The sequence below is a fragment of the Hyperoodon ampullatus genome, assembly GCF_949752795.1.
Source record: "Hyperoodon ampullatus genome assembly, chromosome: 10".
In the NCBI taxonomy this organism is placed as follows: domain Eukaryota; kingdom Metazoa; phylum Chordata; class Mammalia; order Artiodactyla; family Ziphiidae; genus Hyperoodon; species Hyperoodon ampullatus.
The window spans coordinates 26,059,239-26,081,488 of NC_136923.1; the positions used below are offsets into that span (position 1 = coordinate 26,059,239).

General features: G+C 46.5%; 1 protein-coding gene across 2 annotated transcripts in view; it reads left to right on the top strand.

Annotated features, from left to right (window-relative positions):
• Nucleotides 1–22,250, top strand: part of ADAMTS9 (ADAM metallopeptidase with thrombospondin type 1 motif 9) — a gene marked incomplete at both ends in the record, with an annotated part of 174,625 nt that overhangs the window by 138,781 nt on the left and 13,594 nt on the right. For both annotated transcript variants that reach the window (XM_079713901.1, XM_079713902.1), the window contains 7 exons: nt 11,239–11,412; nt 15,722–15,916; nt 17,357–17,489; nt 17,704–17,798; nt 17,914–18,008; nt 18,101–18,234; nt 20,373–20,464. In XM_079713901.1, coding sequence (XP_079570027.1) covers nt 11,239–11,412; nt 15,722–15,916; nt 17,357–17,489; nt 17,704–17,798; nt 17,914–18,008; nt 18,101–18,234; nt 20,373–20,464 — 918 coding nt within the window. The remainder of the gene's footprint in view (nt 1–11,238; nt 11,413–15,721; nt 15,917–17,356; nt 17,490–17,703; nt 17,799–17,913; nt 18,009–18,100; nt 18,235–20,372; nt 20,465–22,250) is intronic.

The window sequence follows — 22,250 nt, forward strand, 5'->3', positions numbered from 1 at the left end:
GGTAGATCAAGTTGATTGTGGAGATTTAATCCGCTGCTCACGAGGCTGCTGGGAGACATTTCCCTTTCTCTTCTTTGTTCGCACAGCTCCCGGGGTTCAGCTTTGGATTTGGCCCCGCCTCTGCATGTAGGTCGCCTGAGGGCGTCTGTTCTTCGCTCAGACAGGACGGGGTTAAAGGAGCAGCTGAGGGCTTCTCTGGTGGTGCAGTGGTTGCGAGCCCACCTGCCGATGCAGGGGACATGGGATTGTGCCCCAGTCTGGGAAGATCCCACATGCCATGGACCGGCTGGGCCCGTGGGCCATGGCCGCTGAGCCTGTGCGTCCGGAGCCTGTGCTCCGCAACAGGAGAGGCCACAACAGTGAGAGGCCCGCGCACTGCAAAAAAAAAAGGAGCAGCTGATTCGGGGGCTCTGACTCACTCAGGCCGGGGGGGAGGGAGGGGTACGGATGCGGGGCGAGCCTGCAGCAGCAGAGGCCAGCACGCCGTGCATTCTCCCGGGGAAGTTGTCCCTGGATCACAGGATCCTGGCAGGGGCCGGCTGCACAGGCTCCCAGGAGGGGAGGTGTGGAGAGTGACCTGTGCTCGCACACAGGCTTCTTGGTGGTGGCAGCAGCAGCCTTAGCGTCTCATGCCCGTCTCTGGTATCCGCGCTGTTAGCTGTGGCTCGCGCCTGTCTCTGGAGCTCGATTAGGCGGTGCTCTGAATCCCCTCTCCTCACGCACCCCAAAACAATGGTCTCTTGTCTCTTGGGCAGGTCCAGACTTTTCCCCGGACTCCCTGCCGGCTAGCTGTGGCACACTAGCCCCCTGCAGGCTGTGTTCATGCAGCCAACCCCAGTCCTCTCCCTGGGATCTGACCTCCAAAGCCGGAGTCTCAGTATGGACCTTTTAACAATATTAATTCTTCCAGTCTATGAGCACAGAAGATCTTTCCACTTATTTCGGTCTTCTTCAGTTTCTTTTATCAGTGTCTTGCAGTTTTCGATGTACAGATCTTTCACCTCCTTGGTTAAATTTATTCCTAGGTATTTTATTCTTTTTGATGCAATTTTAAATGGGGTTTGTTTTCTTACAACTACATTCTTAACCCTTGTAGGTATTCAGCCTTCCAGCTCTGTTCTTCCCTCTCCTTCACCCTCCTGATGGATTAGTTCCATTGTTTTCAGCCATCTCTTTTCTTTAGGACTCTCACCCTCTCTGTCTACTCAATTTTTCTTTTGCTCATTTTCCTTCTAAAGTTTGGTGGGGTTTTTTTGTTTTTATTTCCACCAGACTGTGGCAGGGAGGAATAGCTAAAGCAGTTACATTTCAAATTAATTGTACTTGAGCCACACAAGTTATTGGGAACCCCCAGAGGCTGTAGACTTTTACAGACGTGGTTCATATACCAGCACTGCCACATTTCAGCTGTGTGACTTAGAACAAGGATGCTTTATTTTCTGAACTGTGAGTTTGCCATTGGTAAAGTGGGAATAATGATAAGTGTGCAAAGCTGTTCTGAGAAAATTGGAAATAATCGAGTGGTTTGGGGATTGACAGAGTCAGATAGAGAAGAAGAGGTGTCTTCATCCCTCTCTGCCTGTGTGTTACCACTTGACTCTCTTTGTAATTCTTGCTTCAGACCTACCACTGCCTGCTCCCTCCCTCTCCCTCTCATCTTCATGTCTGCCAAACTCAACCCTGTGTGACTGCTCCAAGGAGCACAAAGTAAGAGAGTGTTCAGAAGTGAATCTCAACTGACAGCTCATGCTTTAGCCAACTTTTAAAAATGCCAGTGCCAGTTGGGAAAATGCAAGCTCCCTTGACAATTCATTCTGAATCCCAAAGACTAGAAACCTTGCCAAATATGCACTGAGGATATCCTCTTCTCTGATCATCTGAAATGTGCCTAGAAATTTACGTCTTTGTCTGTGCCATGCAGATCGATCTTTCTAAATCCTTCCTCAAATATTGTTCTCAAGCTCTGTATAAGATCAGGAGACCTACTAAGATAGCCTGACCTGTGGCTAACTTTAGAAGTTGACCAGAGGGGAGCAGCAAGAAAAGTGGATCAGATAGTTGCCCTCCTGCCAACATGCTCTCTCATCTGCCTGAACCCGAAGTGGAGAGTTTGAGGCCAGTGGACCTGGGTGGTGAGGGAGGTTGGAGGACTGTGGGGGGCCCTCACGTGACACTGAATTGACCAAAGGGAGGTGCAGGGCAGCTGGATGGGGGAGGGAGAAGCCCCATTAGAACCCGTTGTTCCTCATTTGCAAAGCATGCTGGTAGTCCTCTCTTCAAACGTCCCCACATCCACAAGGCTTCAAGGGAATGTTGTTAGCAGCTGGGCAACCATCTTCAGATTTGCCCCTGGCCCTATTTGCCTACAGCGGTCCTGGTTTATGCATGGGGTAGGCCTGGTGTAATTATTAATCGCCCCTACTTCCATGATCAAAAGCATCCTTGTTAAACAGTACATTGGGTGGTCACTTGATAGTACAGCACCCTTCAGGCTCCCCTTAATCAGCCTTCACCTCCATTCTGGTTCTCACCTCCTCTGTACCCACTCACTCTGCTACCATTTCACCTGATATGCACCTTGTGCATGCACATGTCTTGACTTTCTTCCCCTCATCTAGTGACACCTTGAGCTGACGTCAGTGAGATGCCAGGGCAGTCTCAGAGCCCAGTGAATCGGATGCTGGAAACTCCCACCCCACCCCATTATGGGAGGTTTTCTTCTTCTTAGCCATTCTTTACAACTAACTCAGAGCTGTTGCTTGCTTTTTGAGTGTGCATTTTCCCCTTTTGCTTCCCCCTTGGACACTATTAAAAACCCACCTGTTTGTTGGCAAGATGTATTTCACACCAGGCACATAGCACATGGCCCCCTCCTCTTCATGAGAAATAATTCAAGTGTCCACCTTGAGAAGCATGAGTTCCACATACCCACAGTAGCATGATCACCAGGGATGTTAAACACAGTCACACAGGTTGTACACTGTACAACCCCAGGGGTACCATTCCCATAGGCTACAATGTGAGGGGCATCCTCTAGAGTTATACAGTGCAGTGGCCCTGATACTATGATAATAAAAATAATACATCTCATTGTTTATTAAGCTATGGACCAAGCACTATGTTGAATATTTTTATATGGAGGACCTCATTTTACCTTTCCATAACTCTCTGATGTCATAATTAAATTTTTATCCTCACTTAAAGATGAGGCAGCTTGAGGCTTAGCTAGGTTAATTCACCCAGGTTCATGGAATCACTAGGTAATAAGGCTGGGATTTGAAGCCCAGCAGCCTGACCTCTGGAACACATGCTCTGAACCTTTATGTTCCACTGCTTCCCATGTCGACATGCACCTAAGGTGCATTCTTCTATTTTTATTGGCTTGGCCAGACTGTTTCAGCAGAGTTGGCATCAAAGTATAATTCTCTGTACTGGTGACTACCCCCACCCGCTTCCAAAGATGAAATTCTTAGTCTAGTTGGTTGACGATCAGACCTTAAGCCATGAGGTTGGTGGGGAGTCTTGATGAAGTACTTCAGTGGACCTTTTTTGTTCATTGAGGGGCCTGTTGACTGTGCAGGGGAAGGAGCATCAGTGTTCATTCATGATATCATAAGATAGAGCCTGGACTTTCAGATGTAGAGAAAAATTATTAGAGAAGAGGAAAATGCTCTTTCCAGACATTCATGTCCCATTTTTTTGTGCCCTAAAAGCAGCGTGTTGTAAACAAAAGACCATTCAATGGTCTGGGAAATTGTCCTCAAATCTCTGGGCTCCAGTTAGCTCATCTGCAAAGTGGGAATTGTATGGCAGACTTTGCTGAATGTCATAGTGAGGATTAAGTGAGATTAAGTGAGGGATTCAGTGCAGTGCCTAGTATATTTTAGGCCTTCCACAAATGGTAGTTCTCTTTGGTACAGTGGACTCCTGATGGAGGATTCAGATGATGACCAGCACTTCAGCTTATCCACGTATCACAATGTTGGGCTTTTAAGATCACCCGCCAACTTTGGGCTAGTTATTTAGCTTTTCACTGCTCAGTTTTACTCACTTTAGAATTATTATGCTCATGAGACTGAGATTAAAAAAAAATATATGACCTTTTAATTCTTTTGAAAACTACTATCGTAAAAAACTTACTGATAGTATTATAATCTGACTATGAATTTACTTATAGCTGCAGAGGTCTTTTGATCCAACTTGAATTGTGAGTATGTAGGTTATGCATCTCTTTGTTTTAAGGAGTAAGTCTCCCAGTTCTTGCAAATATTCTTTTTTTACCTTTACCCAGAATACTCTCTTTCCTCCCTGGTACCTCTGTGTCACAAAGTGGCTGCCCTGCACCCTCCCTCACATCAGTGACTCTTGTTCGTCCTTCAGGCCTGAATCAAGATGTCACTTCCTTTCAGAAGCCCTTGAAAATCACACCTCTCCTCAAATGACTGAGTCAGATGTCCCTCCTCTCAGCTCTATCACCCTGAAAATATTCTGCTTCAGCACCTAGCACTCTGAATTGTTGTCGCCTGTTTTTCTTGTCTAGGTTATCAGCTGTTGGAGGTCAGAAAGCTTGTTCACCAGAGTTTTCCCCAGCATTTAGCACAGTACCTCCAGCATTGAAGACACTTGGTGAATGAATGAATTTATGAATGAATGGAGGGACAAAATAATAGGTGGAGAGAGGGAAGGAAGGAAGGAGAGAGGGAGGGAGGGAGAGAGGGAAGGAAAAAGCAAGGCATTGCAGAACAAAGCCTGCTAATTGATGGCCTTTCTTCTTTAACTATTTAGAATCACAGCACTTTACAATGTCTTTTAGAACGAACAAACAAACTGTTTTCCCAGTAAGAACAGCTGTTTTACTTTATTGTCACATTGCCATGGACAAGCTGTGCTTGGATCTTTCTGGCCTTTGTAGAACTGCCCACCCCATGGCTCTTTGACCCAGTGCAGGGACTTGGACTGCTCTAGTACGTATTTGTATTATAAAAACTTTTATTGAGGTCAGCTGTAGAATGATTCCCAAGTTCATCTTCTTAGCACAGAAAAATTAGTAATGAGCTTCAGGTCAGTTGGTTACAAAGATTTTATGAAGTTTATAGTAGGGAGTGATTGGGTTTTGATGTGTGAACAAGGGCCAGATATTAACTCTTTGTCACTCATTCCCTCATTAATTTATTCAACAAATCTTTGTCGAGCACCTGCAAAGTGCCAGGCATTAGGCATTAGGGATGCAATAGAAAATGTGAAATTGCTATGGTGGGATTGATTACCAAGTGAGAGAGACAGAAGACAAGCAAACAGATGTGTTATATGAAATTGCCAATTGCGAAAAGTGCTGTGATGGAAAACAACAACAAGGTGCTGAGATAGAGACAGAGGATGATAGGCTAGTCCCACCTTCTCTAGGGTGCTTGGTGATAAACAGCAAAAGGAGGTGATTCGGGCTTCCCTGGTGGCGCAGTGGTTGAGAGTCCGCCTGCCGATGCAGGGGACGCCGGTTCGTGCCCCGGTCCGGGAGGATCCCACATGCCGTGGAGCGGCTGGGCCCGTGAGCCATGGCCACTGAGCCCGCGCGTCCGGAGCCTGTGCTCCGCAACGGGAGAGGCCACAACAGTGAGAGGCCCGCGTACCACAAAAAAAAAAAAAAAAAAAGGAGGTGATTCTAGGTAGAAGGGAGAGGGAGGACAGAGCCCAGCATGTTTGTGGACAAAAGCACAGCACGTTGGGAGCAGAGTCAGCAAAGGGACCGGAAGGCTGAAATGAGGTTGGACCTGCAGGAGCACCCAGGTTATGACGTGTTCTGTAAGCCAGGGCAAGAGTTTGAATTTTCTCCTAAGCGGCATAAGACATTTACAAGGCCCTCTGTGACCTGGCCTCTGCCCACCTTCTGAAATCCCCATCTCAAACTGAAGGCTCTAAGGACCCCCAACTGCTGTCATCATTTCCCTGCCCCACCTCCCTGTGACATCCACCTCCAGCCGCGCGTGCTGAGCCCCCGCCCCGAGAGTGCCCCCCATCTCCTGTGTGCCACGTTACCTCGGTTTCTCCTCTTCCACCACTGCCCGCGCACTGCTTTCAGCGTCGTGGGAATTCCCACCCCTGGTCCTTCCTCTTTTCTCGCCGTCACAGCTGCAGATACCCTGATGGCTTCCACCTCCATTACACTCTCTGTTATGAAGCTCATACCTGCTCACAACAGCCATACAAGGCGGCCCTGAGGGCTAAACCCCAGGGGTCACCAGTTAGCCAACTGTCTTGACACATGAACCCCCAGCTGGGAGGAACAGCCACCCCGGGTGTCGTAAGAGAGAGAGAAAAGGTGAGTGGGAAGATGTCAGGGCTGTAACCCCATGCCCAGCACAGAACTTGTCCCATTGCAAATAGGCAGACCTTGTTTTATTGTACTTCACTTTATTGCACTTTGCAGGTACTGTGGGGTTTTTTTTGTTTGTTTGTTTGTTTTACAAATTGAAGGTTTGTGGCAACTCTGCGTTGAGCAAGTCTGTTGCTGCCATTTTTTCCAACAACATTTCCTCACTTTGTGTCACATTTTGGTAATTCTCGCAATATTTCAGTTTTTCTCTATTATATTTGTTATGGTGACCTGTGATCAGTGACCTTTGATGTCACTGCTAGGACTTGCTGAAGGCTAAGGTGATGGTTAGCTATTTTTAGCAAGAAAGTATTTTAAAATTACGTACATTTTTTAGACATGCTAGTGCATAGTTAGTAGATTATAGTGTAAATATAACTTTTATATGCCTTGGAAAACCAAGTGATTCATGTGACTTGTTTTATTGCGATATTTCCTTTATTGCGGTGGTCTGGAACCAAACCCACAGTGTCTCTGAGGTGTGCTTGTATTGGTTGAATGAGTGAATTACTTTAAAGTTACAAAATGTCTCCATAGTATTATTCCTGCCTTTTTCCCCTGCAAGTATACTATTTTGGGGCAAAGATGTCCAAACTCCACATACCTGACTTTTAAAATGAACCCATTGGTAATTTGAAGGTTGCTTTTTCTTTTTTTAATTTAAAACAATGTTAGATAAATTGACTTGCACTTCCTATTCCTTTTAGCCAAAGACTCTGTGTAGCACTTCCAGAACGCTATGCTGTCAGGCTCCCCATTTGTTCTTTGACTTGGTTGTCCACACACTATCCAACAATGGTAGCCTGGCCCTAGTAAGGATGCAACACATTCTTTCATCCATGGAGAAAATCAACAACCTTAAAGGTTGAGCAGGTGAATATGAAGAATGATTTTCTTCCCTCCATGGTTAGTGCATCTCACCAAAAAATGTAAAGCAACTTGGTTGCAGTCTTTAAGGAAAGATAGTTTCTACCCATTGCATTAAGTGACCCTTTTTAGACCATTACCCTGTGGCCAACCAACCCAGCTAAATAAAATATTTTATTTTGGGCTTCCCTGGTGGAGCAGTGGTTGAGAGTCCGCCTGCCGATGCAGAGGACACGGGTTCGTGCCCCAGTCTGGGAAGATCCCACATGCTGCGGAGCGGCTGGGCCCATGAGCCATGGCCGCTGAGCCTGCGCGTCCGGAGCCTGTGCTCCACAACGGGAGAGGCCACAGCGTGAGAGGCCCGCGTACCGAAAAAAAAAAAAAAATATATATATATATATATATATATATATATTTTTTTTTTTAGATCTTCCTCACCCTCAACTTTAAAAAGTTATTTTCCCTTGTTAGTTTTAGCACATTTACAGGCACACGTAGCCCATTGGACAATGGGTAAGTTACCCAAGTTTACCCAGGGCTGTGATATTTGCTTTCTGAATTGCAGGTGTGCTGAATTTCAGAGATACTGGTGGTGTGACTTCCATACTTGGTATAATTTTTTCTAAAATCTGTAACGAAATTGGAGAAAAATCTTTTGGAAATTAAAATAAGCTTAGTTGAGCTTCTCCAGCTGTTTTTCAGAACATTCTGGATCATATTCCAGGACGGAGGGAGGAATCATAAATCCTAGGTGGGTGGGAGAAGTGATATTACTGAAAGCTGATTAAATCCTATAGTATGGGCTGGATTTGCTTTCTGATTACCCACCCCCTGTGCTCTGGTTAGGATTTAAAACTCCAGGAGAAAAGCCATGCTAAGTGATTTTCAAAGCTGCTGTTGACTCATTCCAAACCACTGGGCAAGTCACTTATTTACTTAGTTTAATTTTTCTAAAAGTTATATTCAAAGTAAGGCTTCCCAACGCCCTTTGCCACCACTGGCAAAATAGTTTTTATGGTAGTTAACCATTATTTAAGACCAAGGGAAAAACACCTAACAAGCAGAAAGTGTTTAGTCATCCTTGCTTTCTGCTCTAAACTGTTACTTATTGCTACAGATTAAAGCCCTAAGGATTAGTGAAAATGAAAGAGGACACTGGAAGGTTTAGTCCAGGTCGGCTTCTCAATAATCATGGTCTTCTCTGAGTCACCTAAGTCCTGATTTTCTAAGGAATTACTTTTTCTATGGGGAGTTAAGTATGTCTTCTGCATAGATCTACACATCACAGATTAACCATTGTTTTGTAACATTCAAGGCCTCATTTGGCTTTTTTTAGTGAAGAAACAAAAACATTATTCCTTCACGATGGTTCCCAGCATCCTCCAGGGGAAGAGAAACCCCCAGAACTGCTGAGTCAGAGCTGAGCTAGGCACTGAGCTCAGCCAGCCTCCTGCACTGGTGGGAAGGGATCTGCTCCTCTGTGCTCATCTCACACTGTTTTCTGTTCATATTTGTGCCCCAGAAAAATTATAAGTGGTTCCATACTCTAGATGTAGAGATTTGCTTCCAAGCAGCAGAAGTTTTTAATTAAGTTTGCAAATGATAAGGATACAACCACAGGTTTACAATACCAGGACACAACCACATACATATCCCTACTACTTTCTGAAAGAACAAAGCATCTCACAAAAGACATGGTTATACCAGATGACCCAGCATTTCCACTCCTAAGGATATACCCGAAAGAATTGATGAAATCAGGTGTTCAAATTTGCATATGAATGTGCATAGCAGCACTCTTCGTGATAGCCAAAAGATGGCCAACAACCCAAATGTCCATTAACATTTGAATAAACAAAATGTGGTATATTCATACAATGGACTATTCAGCCATGAAAAGGAATGAAGTACTGATCCAATGTGGCAAGACCTTGAAAGCATTATGCTAAATGAAAGAACCCAGACACCAAAGGCCACATACTGGATGATTCCATTTCTGTGAAATACCCAGAACAGGCAAATCCATAGAGACAGAAAGCAGATTGGTGGTTGCCACAGACTGGGAGGAAGGGGAAATGGGGAGTGACTGCTTAATGGGTACAGGGTTCCCTTTTGGGGTGATGAAAATATTCTGGAACTAGATAGTGATGACGATTGCACAACATGACCAGTGACTACACGCCCCTGAATTGTACACTTCTAAGTGGTTAAAATGGTGAATTTTATGTTACGTGTATTTTGCTACCAAAAAAAAAGGAAAGAAAAGAAAAGAAAGAAAAAAAGAAAGGCAAGAAGTATACCAGGAAAGACATTTCTGAGTCAAGCTGGATTCCAAACTCAAATGCCTTTGGGATGCTTTGGGTAATAAAAGAGAAGGAGGCTTGTGAGAGACAAAAAAGAGGTGGAGTCTAAGGCCCTTCCTAAAAAGACTAGAAGGAAAACGTTTAAGAGACATTATGTGAACAACAATGACAGCTCACAGAAGTTGGATAAGGCCCCGGGGCAACGGAGTTTGTAATCCCTGGTTAAAGGAAACCTAAGCTGTCCTTGACACAGGTTGGTTACAGTGACTTTCCTATGTAATCTGGAGTCTTGAAATATTGGGTGACACAGGTGCTTCAGATAGGACAGGCTTTGGGAGAACTTTAACAACACAGATAACTAAGGTAAAACTTCTACAGTGGGGTTTTCTGTTGGTGAAAGCAAAAAAGATAAGAAATTTATGGTCAGCACAGAGATCATCCTAGAATGAAACATACCACTTGCTCTATTTTCTCCACTTGGTTTATGGGAATAAAAAATATCTATCCCATTCACCTGACAAAGAGATGAATAACCAGGAATCAGTTCTTTAGGCTAAGTCCCAGTTTATTCATCTGAAAAATGGAAATTATAGTAATGGCTAAATCTTGCTGCCTAGCTGTCTACATCTTTAACGTCCATCTTTGCTACTAAAATACAGCTCCTCTCTGAGGGCAGGGTTTGTGCTGTTTGTGTCTGCTCCTGTTCATCCAGACCCATCACAGGGCCTGACACTTCTTAGGAACTTGGTGAATATTGGCCAGATGATCAAGGGGTGAGAGCAGTTCACCCTGGAGAAGAAAAGGCTCTAGGGGCCACAGGAAATCTCTCCTCAAGTCCCCGAAGGGGGTTATTTGTGAGAAACAAAATTTGTCCTGTATGCTCCCTTGGAATCGACAAGTAGGACAACAGGCTGGATTTGGCAAAGAGACAGGCTTAGTTCCATGTTATAAGATGAAATGGGCCACCTGGACAGGGAATAACTTCCCTGACTCTAGAGGTATTTTGATACCATTTGGCCATAAGTTTTAAAGAGATTCAACGTTTGTTTGAATGGGTGAAGTAGTCAGGCCTTAAGGTCCTTTCCAAACCTGAAATTCATTCATTCACACTTTCACTGCTTCATTCAGACAGCCACTTATTGAATGCTGATTGCTGTGACAGGAACAGTGTTGTTGTTACCGAGTTCAAGTTCATGCTGCTCACTGCATGACAGGCCAATTAATCGAGAGACAAGGTGTTGGGGCAAGGAATAGCAATTTTATTCAGAAAGCCAGCAGCAGACGGAGAAGTTGGTGGACTAGTGTCCCAAAGAATCATCTTCCCAGAGTTAGAATTCAGGCTTCTTTTATACTTATACTTTAAAGGCCAGAGCCTTGAGAATAGGCTGTCCTGTATATTTCAGGCTGTAGGCAACATTCTTTTACAAAAGGTGCAGAGCCAGCACGACTAAGCACAGGCAACAGAAAACAAGGGTTAGAGCTAAAAGAACAAATCCAATATGTAGTCAGCTTTGTTCCTCTATGTTACACTGTTAAGTAATGGGGGTAAACTAATGAGTTCTCTAGTAATGCGTACCCTCAGAGATCTCGCAGTCTTAAAGAGTATATAGAAAGGAAAATAAATCATTATGGTAACAGGATGTAAGAAATCATCTGTTCTCTTTCCGTGTCACCACCTGTTTTGTCTGTCTTTAACAGTGCACCAAGACTTGTGGCAAAGGCTCCAGGTACCGCAAGGTGGTGTGTGTGGGTGAGGACAAAGGTGACGAGGTTCACGGCATGCACTGTGACATGAGCACACGGCCTGTGGATCGCGAGAGCTGTGGCTTGCAGCCCTGCGAGTATGTCTGGATCACAGGAGAATGGTCAGAGGTACAGTCCTGGGGATTCTGGATCTGCCTTCAGGTCAGTGATGGCCTGAGGGCAACAGAGTGATGAGGGCAGGAATGTGGGAGACTCACACCCACCTGCCAGTTCTACCCCTGAGAACTGGGAGCCCTCAAACAGGTCCCTCAGCCTTCCTGGGCCAGAGTCCTACAGGTGCAGAGTGGGGGGGGGTGGTGCATAAGATGGTATCCACGCTCCTCTCAATTCTACGTTCTGTGATTCCCTTTAATGTCCTAATAGTATGATTGGAAAGGAATTCTTACAGACACTGCAAATTCATATGTTTCCTGTAGGTGCCTGAAGAAAGTTAAGTATGACACAAAAATGTCTTAGCATCAGGGAGGCAATAGGGAATGGTGGCGACTGTGACCAACTAGCACATGATGTGTAAGGGGAACAGGCTCTTTTCCACTCCAACAGAGGCCGTGCAGAAATGTGGGTCCAGTGTAACCAAACCTGATGTTTCAAGAGAGGACAAAACTTTGGACTTTGGTGTGCTATCTCCTTATCTTAAAATGTGGACTTGGGGCCTCCCTGGTGGCGCAGTGGTTGAGAGTCCGCCTGCCGATGCAGGGGATACGGGTTCGTGCCCCGGTCTGGGAGGATCCCATGTGCCGCGGAGCGGCTGGGCCCGTGAGCCATGGCTGCTGAGCCTGCGCATCCGGAGCCTGTGCTCCGCAACGGGAGAGGCCACAACAGTGAGAGGCCCGCGTACCACAAAAAAAAAAAAAAAAAAAAAAAAAATGTGGACTCAAATTATTTATTTAAAACATTGTGTGGGTCGAACCAAACACTTTTGTGGGCCAGATGTTGGTTGCCCATTTAACAACCTCTGATCCAGAGGAATGAAATAGTTTTCCATAATATCCAAGGAATCTCAAGTGTCTATTTTTCCTTATCTCTTCCTGTACACAGTGCCTACCTAGACACTTTTTATTATTCATAAACCAATAGTAACAGTCATGTGATCATATTTTCAAACCTCGTGATATTTTCAAATACTGAAAGACCTGTAACATCAGCACTAGTTGTCATTTGCCCCAAAGAATTTAGAGATGTGAAAAGGAAGTATCTGGGCTCATAGCAAAGGTGCTTGCTATTACTGGCGTCTCGTTAGAGTTCAACAGGGCAGCAATTTCCTGTTTTAATGGGATGAATATTTGCATTTAGATGATGTGTTTGTTGGGTGTTGAATCGTTTCTGCACTATAACTGTTCCTAAAGCCTTTTCTGACTATGTCTCCCCATCCTTCACTCTACCCCAGTGAATTTGCCTTCCCCTCCCCACCTCCTGTGGGACATTTGGTGCTGTCTAGAGACATTTTTGGTTGTCACAGCCGGGGGAAGTAGGCTGCTACTGGCATCTGGTGGGTAGAGACCAGGGATGCTGCTAAACCTCCTACAGTGTACAGGACAGCACCACAACAGAGAGCTATTGAGCCTAAATGTCAGGGGTGCTGAGGGTGAGAAACTCTGCTCTATACCAGCCCTACCTGTTCTTGGTATGTTCTCAAAGAAAGGAGGGGAGATGTGGTCTGGATCATTAGAAATAGATTTACTCTTGCCCATCCAGGAACATGGGAAGTCCAGATGAGTGTTCAAAATAGTCTTTGACTTTGGGTTTGACGCATAGGTTCCAACCCATTCAGATACCAAGGCGGGTGGAGGGAGGTGGGTCCAGGGGGCTCCTGTCTTCTGTTCAGTTCACCACTCCTAGTGCCTTGAAAGGCATGGTCCCTAACTTCTGCTTCTCTGGGCTGCTGCACAACGCCACACCCTGACTCTCAGGAAGGGAGAGCCTTCCCTTCTGGCCTCTCTCCCTCCTCAGGCCTCTGTCCCTTGGACCATTCACCTGTCTGCCTCCTGGGGGCCTCTTCTCCCTGGTTTCTGGCTTGGTCCTCGGTCACTCATCTTGCTGGAGTTTGTATGCCTGTCACACTGCCGAGGTTGACGTGCTCATCTTAGCTGGATTTGGTGTGTTGTTATTACACTGGAAGAGTTTTGGTCTCTTTCTGAGACTTGCATAATGTTCCTCCTGTGGCTTTACCATAACCTTAATATTAACCCCCAAAAGATGAGATTGGGAGAAAATTGTTTTAAAAAGCCTTCCATACATCTGCAAATTTTCAGGTGTACCGTGAGTTGAAAAATCTGCAAGCTCTAGGCAAAGATTAGAGGGATGGAGACAGGACTTTGTACAGATACCAGGATCATGGGAAGGGACTCTGCAAGGGGAGTGATGCCCGAGGAACTGGACCAGAATTCCCTCTAGAAAAGCTTCTAGTAAAATGCCAAAGCCACAGCAAGATTTGCCTTCTGTCTGGGGCTTCGATCACCTGCAGAGTTCTGTGTGCTCCATATTGGAGAAGTAGACTCCATCACCCCTGGCCTATGTGTGCATTTCCCTGGTTGGGCCCGACGTGTGTCACTAGCGCAAGGAGCCCACATTCTTATTGTTTCATTTTGCTTTATGGTTATTTTCAAGTTAGAAAAGTAATCTGCACTCATGATGAAACACACACATGGCACCAAGGCATGGAGAGTCAACCATAAGACCTTCCCCTCCTCTCTCCACTCCCCAGAGGTGAGAGCCTCTTACACTTCACAGCTCTGGCCTGAAATGGATTAAGCAAGCCAGAGGCACTCAACATTTTCAGGATGCTCTTAACAGCTCCTGAAGGGTTCTTTTCAGAGCTGTGGAGGCCTCTGAATAAAACCTGACCATATTTGGGGCTCATTTCCATCTGTCAACACCTGTCTCCCACTGCGTCCCCCACGTAAATGGGCACTGGGCTGCTTTTGCTTGTGGTTGGTAAGGGGAAAGGGTCTTAGCACTTGCCTTCTCAGCCGTACCGCCTTGTTTAAATTAGTCCACGCTGAGGTCAGGGCGTGCAAGCACTGAGTTAGATACTCTAAAATACCCACAGCTTGGACAGACAGCATTTATTAGCCATCTGTCTATGCGTGAAACACCTGAGACTTAGCCCTGCTCTCCCCTGGCCTGGCATCAACTGCGTCTTTGGGCATCTGAACAGCGGCAGCCAAAGAAGGAAGAAATGTACACAGAGTATTTCCAGGTCTTAAGCCAGCTGAAAGGGAAGGCCCAAGGATGCTCTGCATGCCTGTGGCTGGGCCAGTTCCCTGCTCACTCGAGGACCGCGTCAAGGGGAGCCTTCCCCCCGGAAAAGGTACAGGAGCGGCAAGCCACGTGGCTTAAAGCGACAGCTTAGGAGACACCAGGAAAAAGAGACACTGGTTTTAATAGCAAGTGAGAACGGACAGAAGCTATGGTCCCTCACCCCAGAAAAAGCAAAACACACCACATACTGCATACTGTTTCCAGGGTTCATCTGCCCCCGCCCAAGGAACCTTTGATCTTGAGAATCCTGAAACTCTACCTTAATTTTATGTCACATTTTCACAGGAAGTGGCCAGTTATTTGGTGACTTGGCCCCAAAATATCATCAAAATAATTTGTTGGTTAATTCAGTTTTCTTTTAAAAGTATTATGTAAAATACTTAGCTGAGGAGGCTGAACGTAATCTAAAATCTTACTAATAACCAGTTAGATGTCCCATCCCAGAAGGAGCTGGGACACCAGTAAAATACCTTTTCTTTCTCCTTTTCTGTAACATCTGGGTATTTTTAAATGCCGTATAATTATGGCAGAAGGTCTAAATGACTGCATGACTTAGAGAGAGCCGGGCTGGGGGGAGGGAAGCAGAAAGGTAACATTTAAGTCACAATATATAGCCAGGGAGAGAGGAGAAAGAAGGAAATCAAGTGGAGGGCAGATGGGAAAGCAGACCATCAAGTAGGGAAGGAAAGTTGTCCCAGAGTCCTGGGAGAGCCTGGATTTCACACACAGGTGGTCTCTGGCGCTCTCTCCAGCCCACTTGGTCACTTCTCTGATGCGGTCATTGTAGGTTTGGAAAGGCGTGATTTGGCCGCCAGTACGTAGGGCTCTGGACGCTGTAAGCGGACCCGGTGACAGCTGGAGCACCTCCCCCAGCCCCGTCTCCCTGTGAAATCCAGAGCGGGGGCTTGAGGCACCCCCCGCCCGCAGCGGGGGCCAGAAGGTGTAGTGGCAGCCCTGAATCCCAGAAGGCTCCTGTAGGGGGCTGCAGGTCCCCCGCGTGCTGGGGGCCGCTCCTCGCGGCCTGTAAGAAGCTAATAAAGTGAGAGCTCTCTGCCCCATTGTCCCGAGGTCACTGTCCACCATGGAGGTCAGGGGCCTATTGTGGCTGCCCCCAGGCCCCACTCCAACCTCTGCTCTCTGTCCCCTCTCTTCCCAGTGCTCAGTGACCTGTGGAAAGGGCTACAAACAAAGGCTTGTCTCCTGTAGCGAGATTTACACCGGGAAGGAGAATTATGAGTACAGCTATCAAACCACCATCAACTGCCCGGGTGCACAGCCACCCAGCGTCCAGCCCTGCTACCTGCGGGAGTGCCCTGTCTCGGCCACCTGGAGAGTTGGCAACTGGGGGACCGTAAGTAGACGATTGAGTGATGAAATCGGAAAGTTTTGGGTCTCAAACCCCGACTTAAACATGTCCTGCCTGAGCTGTCCTTCCAGGAGAGCCCCGGGTGAGAAACAGGAATTAGCATCTTGAAATGGGCTGAAGGGGAAATGGGGGCTTCTCTGCTTGTTAGGCCGTTTTGCCTAGTGCTTAGAGAGGGGGGACAGGGGCGGGGAGGCCAGGTGGCCTCCGTCTGATTCCTGGTTCTGCCGTTCCCAATTGAACGACCTGGGATAAGGGGCCAAGCGTTCGTGTCTGTTTCCTCCCCTGCAGAATGGGGTGTTTGTGAAGTTGAAATGCGTTCATGCATTAAAAAGCACGTGGGCTATAATGGCAACTTTTTAAGTTCCATATATTTTACCACGGTTTAAAATTAAACAGCACCCAGAACTCTTGTTTGTCCCTGAAAAGGGTTACAGGGGTGTTCGTTGTTGTGGGTTCTGTGGCTAAGAATTCTGTAAGCGCTAGTGCTTCTACATTGGGAATTCTTGGTTGCGTTCGGGTTACAACGAGTAAGAATATCTGATATTGGGAATGCCCTTGAAAATTGCCCCAGCCCCCTGGCTCCTAGCTACGAGGCTTTCACTGATGCAAAGTGATGATTGGGCAAAAGTGTGGGACCAGTTGAAAGTGGTTAAGGTTTAAATTCTGGCTCCACCATGACCGTGAACAAATTTCCTAACATTTGAGCCTCAGTCTCCCCTCTGTAAAAGTAGAATAATGCTAGTACTATCTCACAGGGTTACTGTGAGGCTTAGATGAAGAAATTATATAATATATATATGTATTTCATGTTATGACTACATACGTAGATATGGATGTCTGTATGTACAGACATGTATATATAAGACTTAGCACAGGGCTTCCCTGGTGGCTCAGTGGTTAGGAATATGCCTGCCAGTGCAGGGGACATGGGTTCGAGCCCTGGTCCAGGGGATCCCACATGCTGCAGAGCAACTAAGCCCATGAGCCACAGCTACTGAGCCTGCACTCTAGAGCCTGTGAGCCACAACCCCTGAGCCCGTGAGCCACAACTACTGAGCCCACGAGCCACACCTACTGAAGTCCGTGCACCTAGAGCCCGTGCTCCACAACAAGAGAAGCCACTGCAATGAGAAGTCCACGCACCGCAACGAAGAGTAGCCCCCGCTCGCCACAACTAGGGAAAGCCCCTGCACAGCAACAGAGACCCAACACAGCCAAAAATAAATAAGTAAAATAAATAAATTGATTAAAAAAAATAATCTTAGCACAGAGACTGGCCCATAGGAAGTGCCCTACATGTGTCAGATATTTGTTTTCAGCAACACAGGTTTCCTGTGCAAGCCTCCAGGCTCTGAGTTCCACACCACGAGAAGCCCATATCTCCAGGTTCCGCAGCCACAACTCTGATCCTGCTCTGCCTTATAGTGCTCCGTGTCCTGTGGCGTTGGAGTGATGCACAGATCTGTGCAGTGTCTCACCAACGAGGACCAGCCCAGCCACTTATGCCCTGATGAGTTGAAGCCGGAAGAAAGAAAAACCTGCCACAATATCTATAACTGTAAGTTGGCCAACTGAAGCCATCCTTCTGGAGCTTGAAGAACAGGTTTCATTGTTCATGTGCTTGCCTGCCTTCTTCAGAAATCTAGAATTTATTTTTAAGAAATTGGCCCCCTTGCAGACAAACATGAGCATGTATAATGTAACTCCTTCCATTGGCGGCCACTGCACATCCTGGAGAATCACAGCCCGTTTTTGCGGTTTGTGTTTTCCAGGCGAGTTGCCCCAGAACTGCAAGGAAGTGAAAAGGCTGAAAGGTGCCGGTGAAGATGGGGAATATTTCCTGATCGTCACGGGAAAGCTCCTGAAGGTACACGTCAGAGCTCAGTCGTTATTTCTAGCCTGGTTTCAGAGCCAGCGGCCCTGGCCCTCATGGTCCCATTTCTGAGCCACCCCTTGCAGGTTATTTCTGGTCTGTCTTTCAGGTCTTCTGTGCAGGGATGCACTCTGACCGCCCCAAGGAGTACATGACACTGGTCCACGGTGACTCTGAGAATTTTTCTGAGGTTTACGGACACAGGTAGGAGAGCTCAGGCTCAGAAGAGCCCGGATGCCTGGAGATCCCTGGAGGGACCTCCCCATCCTTACCGGGATGTTCTCTCTGTAATGTAGGTTGCACAACCCAACCGAATGTCCCTACAACGGGAGCCGACGTGATGACTGTCAGTGTCGGAAAGACTACACAGCGGCTGGGTTTTCCAGCTTCCAGAAGATCAGAATAGACCTGACCACCATGCAGATCATCAGTAAGTTCCATGGGATGTCCTGGGGGATGTGTCCATAAGTCTCTCCATTCAGACAGCAAAAACATCCTGCACAGGGGCTGGCCTGAGGCCCGGAGGGTGTGAAGAGGAACTTAGGGTCCAGTGATGACAATCCCAGTCTAAGCTGCCAGAGGGTGGGATTTTGCACCTTTTGATCACTGCTGTCCCTGCAGTGCCTGAGAAGTGCTGAGCACAGGGGCGGTGCTCCATCAGATTTGTGACAAATGAATGGAGGAGTCGGAGGCACATGAAAGGGCACCATTGCAGTGGGGGAGTCAGGGCAGCATCCCCCAAAATATGACGTTGAAATTGAGACCTTAAGGCCAAATGGGAGTGAGCCAGGTGGGCAAAGCAAGCATGGTAGCAAAATTTTTTTTTAAGATTTATTTATTTTTATTTTTTGGCTGCGTCTGGTCTTAGTAGCGGCACGCATGCTCTTCGTTGTGGCGCACAGGCTTCTTTCTAGTCGTGGCACATGGGCTTCTTTCTAGTTGTGGCGTGCAGTTTTTCTCTTCTCTAGTTGTGGCGTACAGGCTCCAGGGCATGTGGGCTCTGTAGTTTGCAGCACATGGGCTCTAGTTGAGGCGTGTGAGCTCAGTAGTTGGGGTGTGCGGGCTTAATTGCCCCGCGGCATGTGGGATCTTAGTTCCCTGACCAGGGGTCGAACCTGCGTCCCCTGCATTGTAAGGCAGATTCTTTACCACTGGACCACCAGGGAAGTCCTGGTAGCAGAGCTTTCGAAGGGAGAAGAAGTTTTAAGGTAGCAGATGCAAACTCCAAAGCTGTGATATTCATGTAGCAACATTCACCCCACCCTGGGCTTCCACCAGCAGTGTACATACTCACACACACACAAACATGCACACGGGCGTAAAACTAATTTTCTCTGATTGTCGATTTACAGAAGAAAAATGGAGGACAGAATTACCATTTTTTAAACTAGCCTGAGCGTGGACTGATTTCATACTCCAGCCAACACTGCATTTTTTTAAAGGACATTAATCATAGGAGTGGTTAAAGACAGCTCAAATATCCAAACATGTTCCCTCGAATAGAGGAGAAACAGAAATAATGAATAATTAATTTTTCTTCATTAACATGTTCCCATAACCTTTCCTTGCTCTCCTCTGCAGGTAGATTAAATCTGATTTGTACCAAGATATTTTTAATTGCCTTCAGCCAGACTGATGAGGGCTAAGGGCAGAATCTGCAGTTTCCCACTTAGATAACACCCTGGCTAAGACCCAGGGCTTCTGCGTGCTGGAGTGGGCAGGGCTCCTGCCCTTGGAGGTTGGAGGACTCAGATATCTCTCCCACGAACCTGCAGAAAGATTAAGGCCTTCTCTTGCTATTCCTGAAAGACAAAGCAGAAAGGTTTAAAAAGCTGCCTCTGGTCTCTAGTTCCCACCAGATTTTGTAAGATTCTCAATCTGCCACCTCCTGATACGCCTTCCCCATTCTCAGAGCTGTTCTCGGGAGCTACAAGAGGGTTAAAAACGTGAGCACTGTTTTTACTGGCTTTTTAAAAAAACTTTTAAAAAAAGTTAGCCCCAAACTTAAGAAACTGCCATTAATACTTTCAAGATGTAAGTTCTAATTGCTCTCCATTTTGGTGATAATAGTGCCTGGGCCACGGGAGGACAGATGAGCCTTGGGGAATAACTGCTAAGTAGCTGGAAATGCTTTGCTGGCTTATTCCCCGCCCTGTCCTGCAGTCCTGCAGCCTCAGAGGCTGCTTCTACAGGAGATTCACAATCATCCAATTACTACATTTAAGCGAGGTGATTCATATATTTATTTATATAGGAATCAATTCCAAAGTCATCTTAAGCCCCGCTTTTGGCTTCCATACTGTGAGGAGACAGAAAGTGCTGGTAAAACCCAGAGAAGGAAGCTCTCGGACCCACAAATCCAGTGAGGGGAAAGCAAGTGTACATCTGGATCCGTTTGCTCACTAATCATACTTTGGATTGTTTTCTTTTTTCCTCTCCCATTTCCTCTTATGATTTCTCTAACTCTTCTTCCCTTTTGTCTCCTTGTTAATATCCTTTCCCTTCCCTTTCTCTTTCTTATACTCTCACCTCTCTGCTCCCTGTAACCCTTTCTCCAAAACCCCACAGCCACTGACTTACAGTTTGCCAGGACACGCGAAGGACATCCCGTCCCTTTTGCCACCGCCGGGGACTGCTACAGTGCCGCCAAGTGCCCTCAGGTACGAGTCGGGAGCTCTCCACCCCCCACCCAGGGATTCACATCCCCCCACCCCCGTGACTGCATCTGGTTCTGCAGATGTAATTAGAACAGCGGCTCTGGAAGGCACTTTGGCCACCTGTATCAAGGGCCTCACAGATGCTCACAGCCCCCAACCCAGTCAGTCTGCTACTCAGGGTGTTTCCTAAGGAAATGATCCCAGCCAGGGGCCAAACTTCTGCATTCAGCAAAATGCATCTGTGATCATGGTAAACGTTTAGAAACCAATTAGATATCACATGGCAAGGGTTTGGTTAAACACGGGACGATGTTAAAACAATGAATATTATGCAGTGACATGTGGGTAAATGTTTAAAAACTGGCTCTCCAAGGGAAGGGGGGGAAAGCAATGCTTTTCAGCATTTGCCCATTTCTGTGGTGTAAATTTTCTGCCTGACTGGTTACAAGTCATCAATATCATGTCACGAAATGGAGGGTTTGGGGAGAGATGTACACAGTTGTCTCTCAAAAGCCAGTGCAAGTGGGTTCCAACACCCCGACTGTCAGCCATCAAAGATTCTGAATATTGCATGAGACAGAAAAACTGTCACTCCTGTTTCAGATGTGTAAATGCGCAATGTTCAGACCAAGAAGTGCAGAGTTATCTCCTAAATTCGCTTTCCCCCAGAGCAGCTGCACGGCAGTCTTACCCGTCCTACAGTTGCACACGTTTTTGCCTCTTTAGAGGTGTGGCAGGTTTTTTCTTGCCTTTCGGAACAGGCTGTGATAATCCTCCTGGGCTCATTTTGCAAAGCAGGCATCAGTCTTTGCCAGAAGCTTCTGCAAGGAGAAGGTAGGACAGACATAATGAATTAGGTGATTCTCGACAGGAGAACGTGGCCCCAGTCTTTCCATTGATTTGCATGAGGTCTTTACAAAGCTGTTGTCAGACTCTGTGACAAGAGTTTTCCGCGTCGCTGTGGGCCTTCACGGATTCTAGGAATTGGGACTGGGTGATGCTCAGAATCCCAGGCACTGTCTCCCCAGGGTGCATTTACACATAGCCACAGAGACCATCCAAAGACAAACACATCTGAATTTTCTTTTAACAACGTGTTTTCTCAGCCCCAAGCTTTAGAAAGTATTGCTAAACATTTTAGAGAAGTGAAAAGGAAGCACTCAGGGGAGAAAGAAAATAAACAAAGGACAGAATGTTAAAAGGGGCCTTTTCTCCATTACCCAGGAATTGAAAACTTTTGAAGTGCGGTTTCTTTAGAGCACTGGAGACTTCAAACACCCCATTCGTATGGGTTGCATTTAAGAGCTTATAGATTGGCCAGTCCTGCCTTTTTCAAATGCCTCAGGATTTTCTTGTTTCGATACGTGCATCTTTGGGGAAACTTAAGTAAATGAGAGGTAATTTGCATTCAGTTATTTTAATAACTCAGAGACAAATGAACCGACTGATTTGCTAAATCCTGACACTAAAGCAGTTGTTAAGTGAGAAAACCAAAGCCAGTGAGAGGTTAAGTTGTATATTTTCCAGCCCATTCTTCATACCATATCGGATACTTCTAGAATTCACTTCCTCAGAAGTGTATTGAGTACCAACTATATTGATGAAAGATGGGAGTTTTTCATATCACTTTTCCAGGGAAAAGTCTGTAGAGAGCATGACTATGCAAGCTATTTTGGAGCCCTGCTTGTCCTTTGGTCTATGACTGCAGAGAAATGAAAGCAGAGGGATGCTCAGTTTGACAATCTGCTTCTTCTTCCTCCACATCCATTGCTGTTGCTCTGGGGAGGTC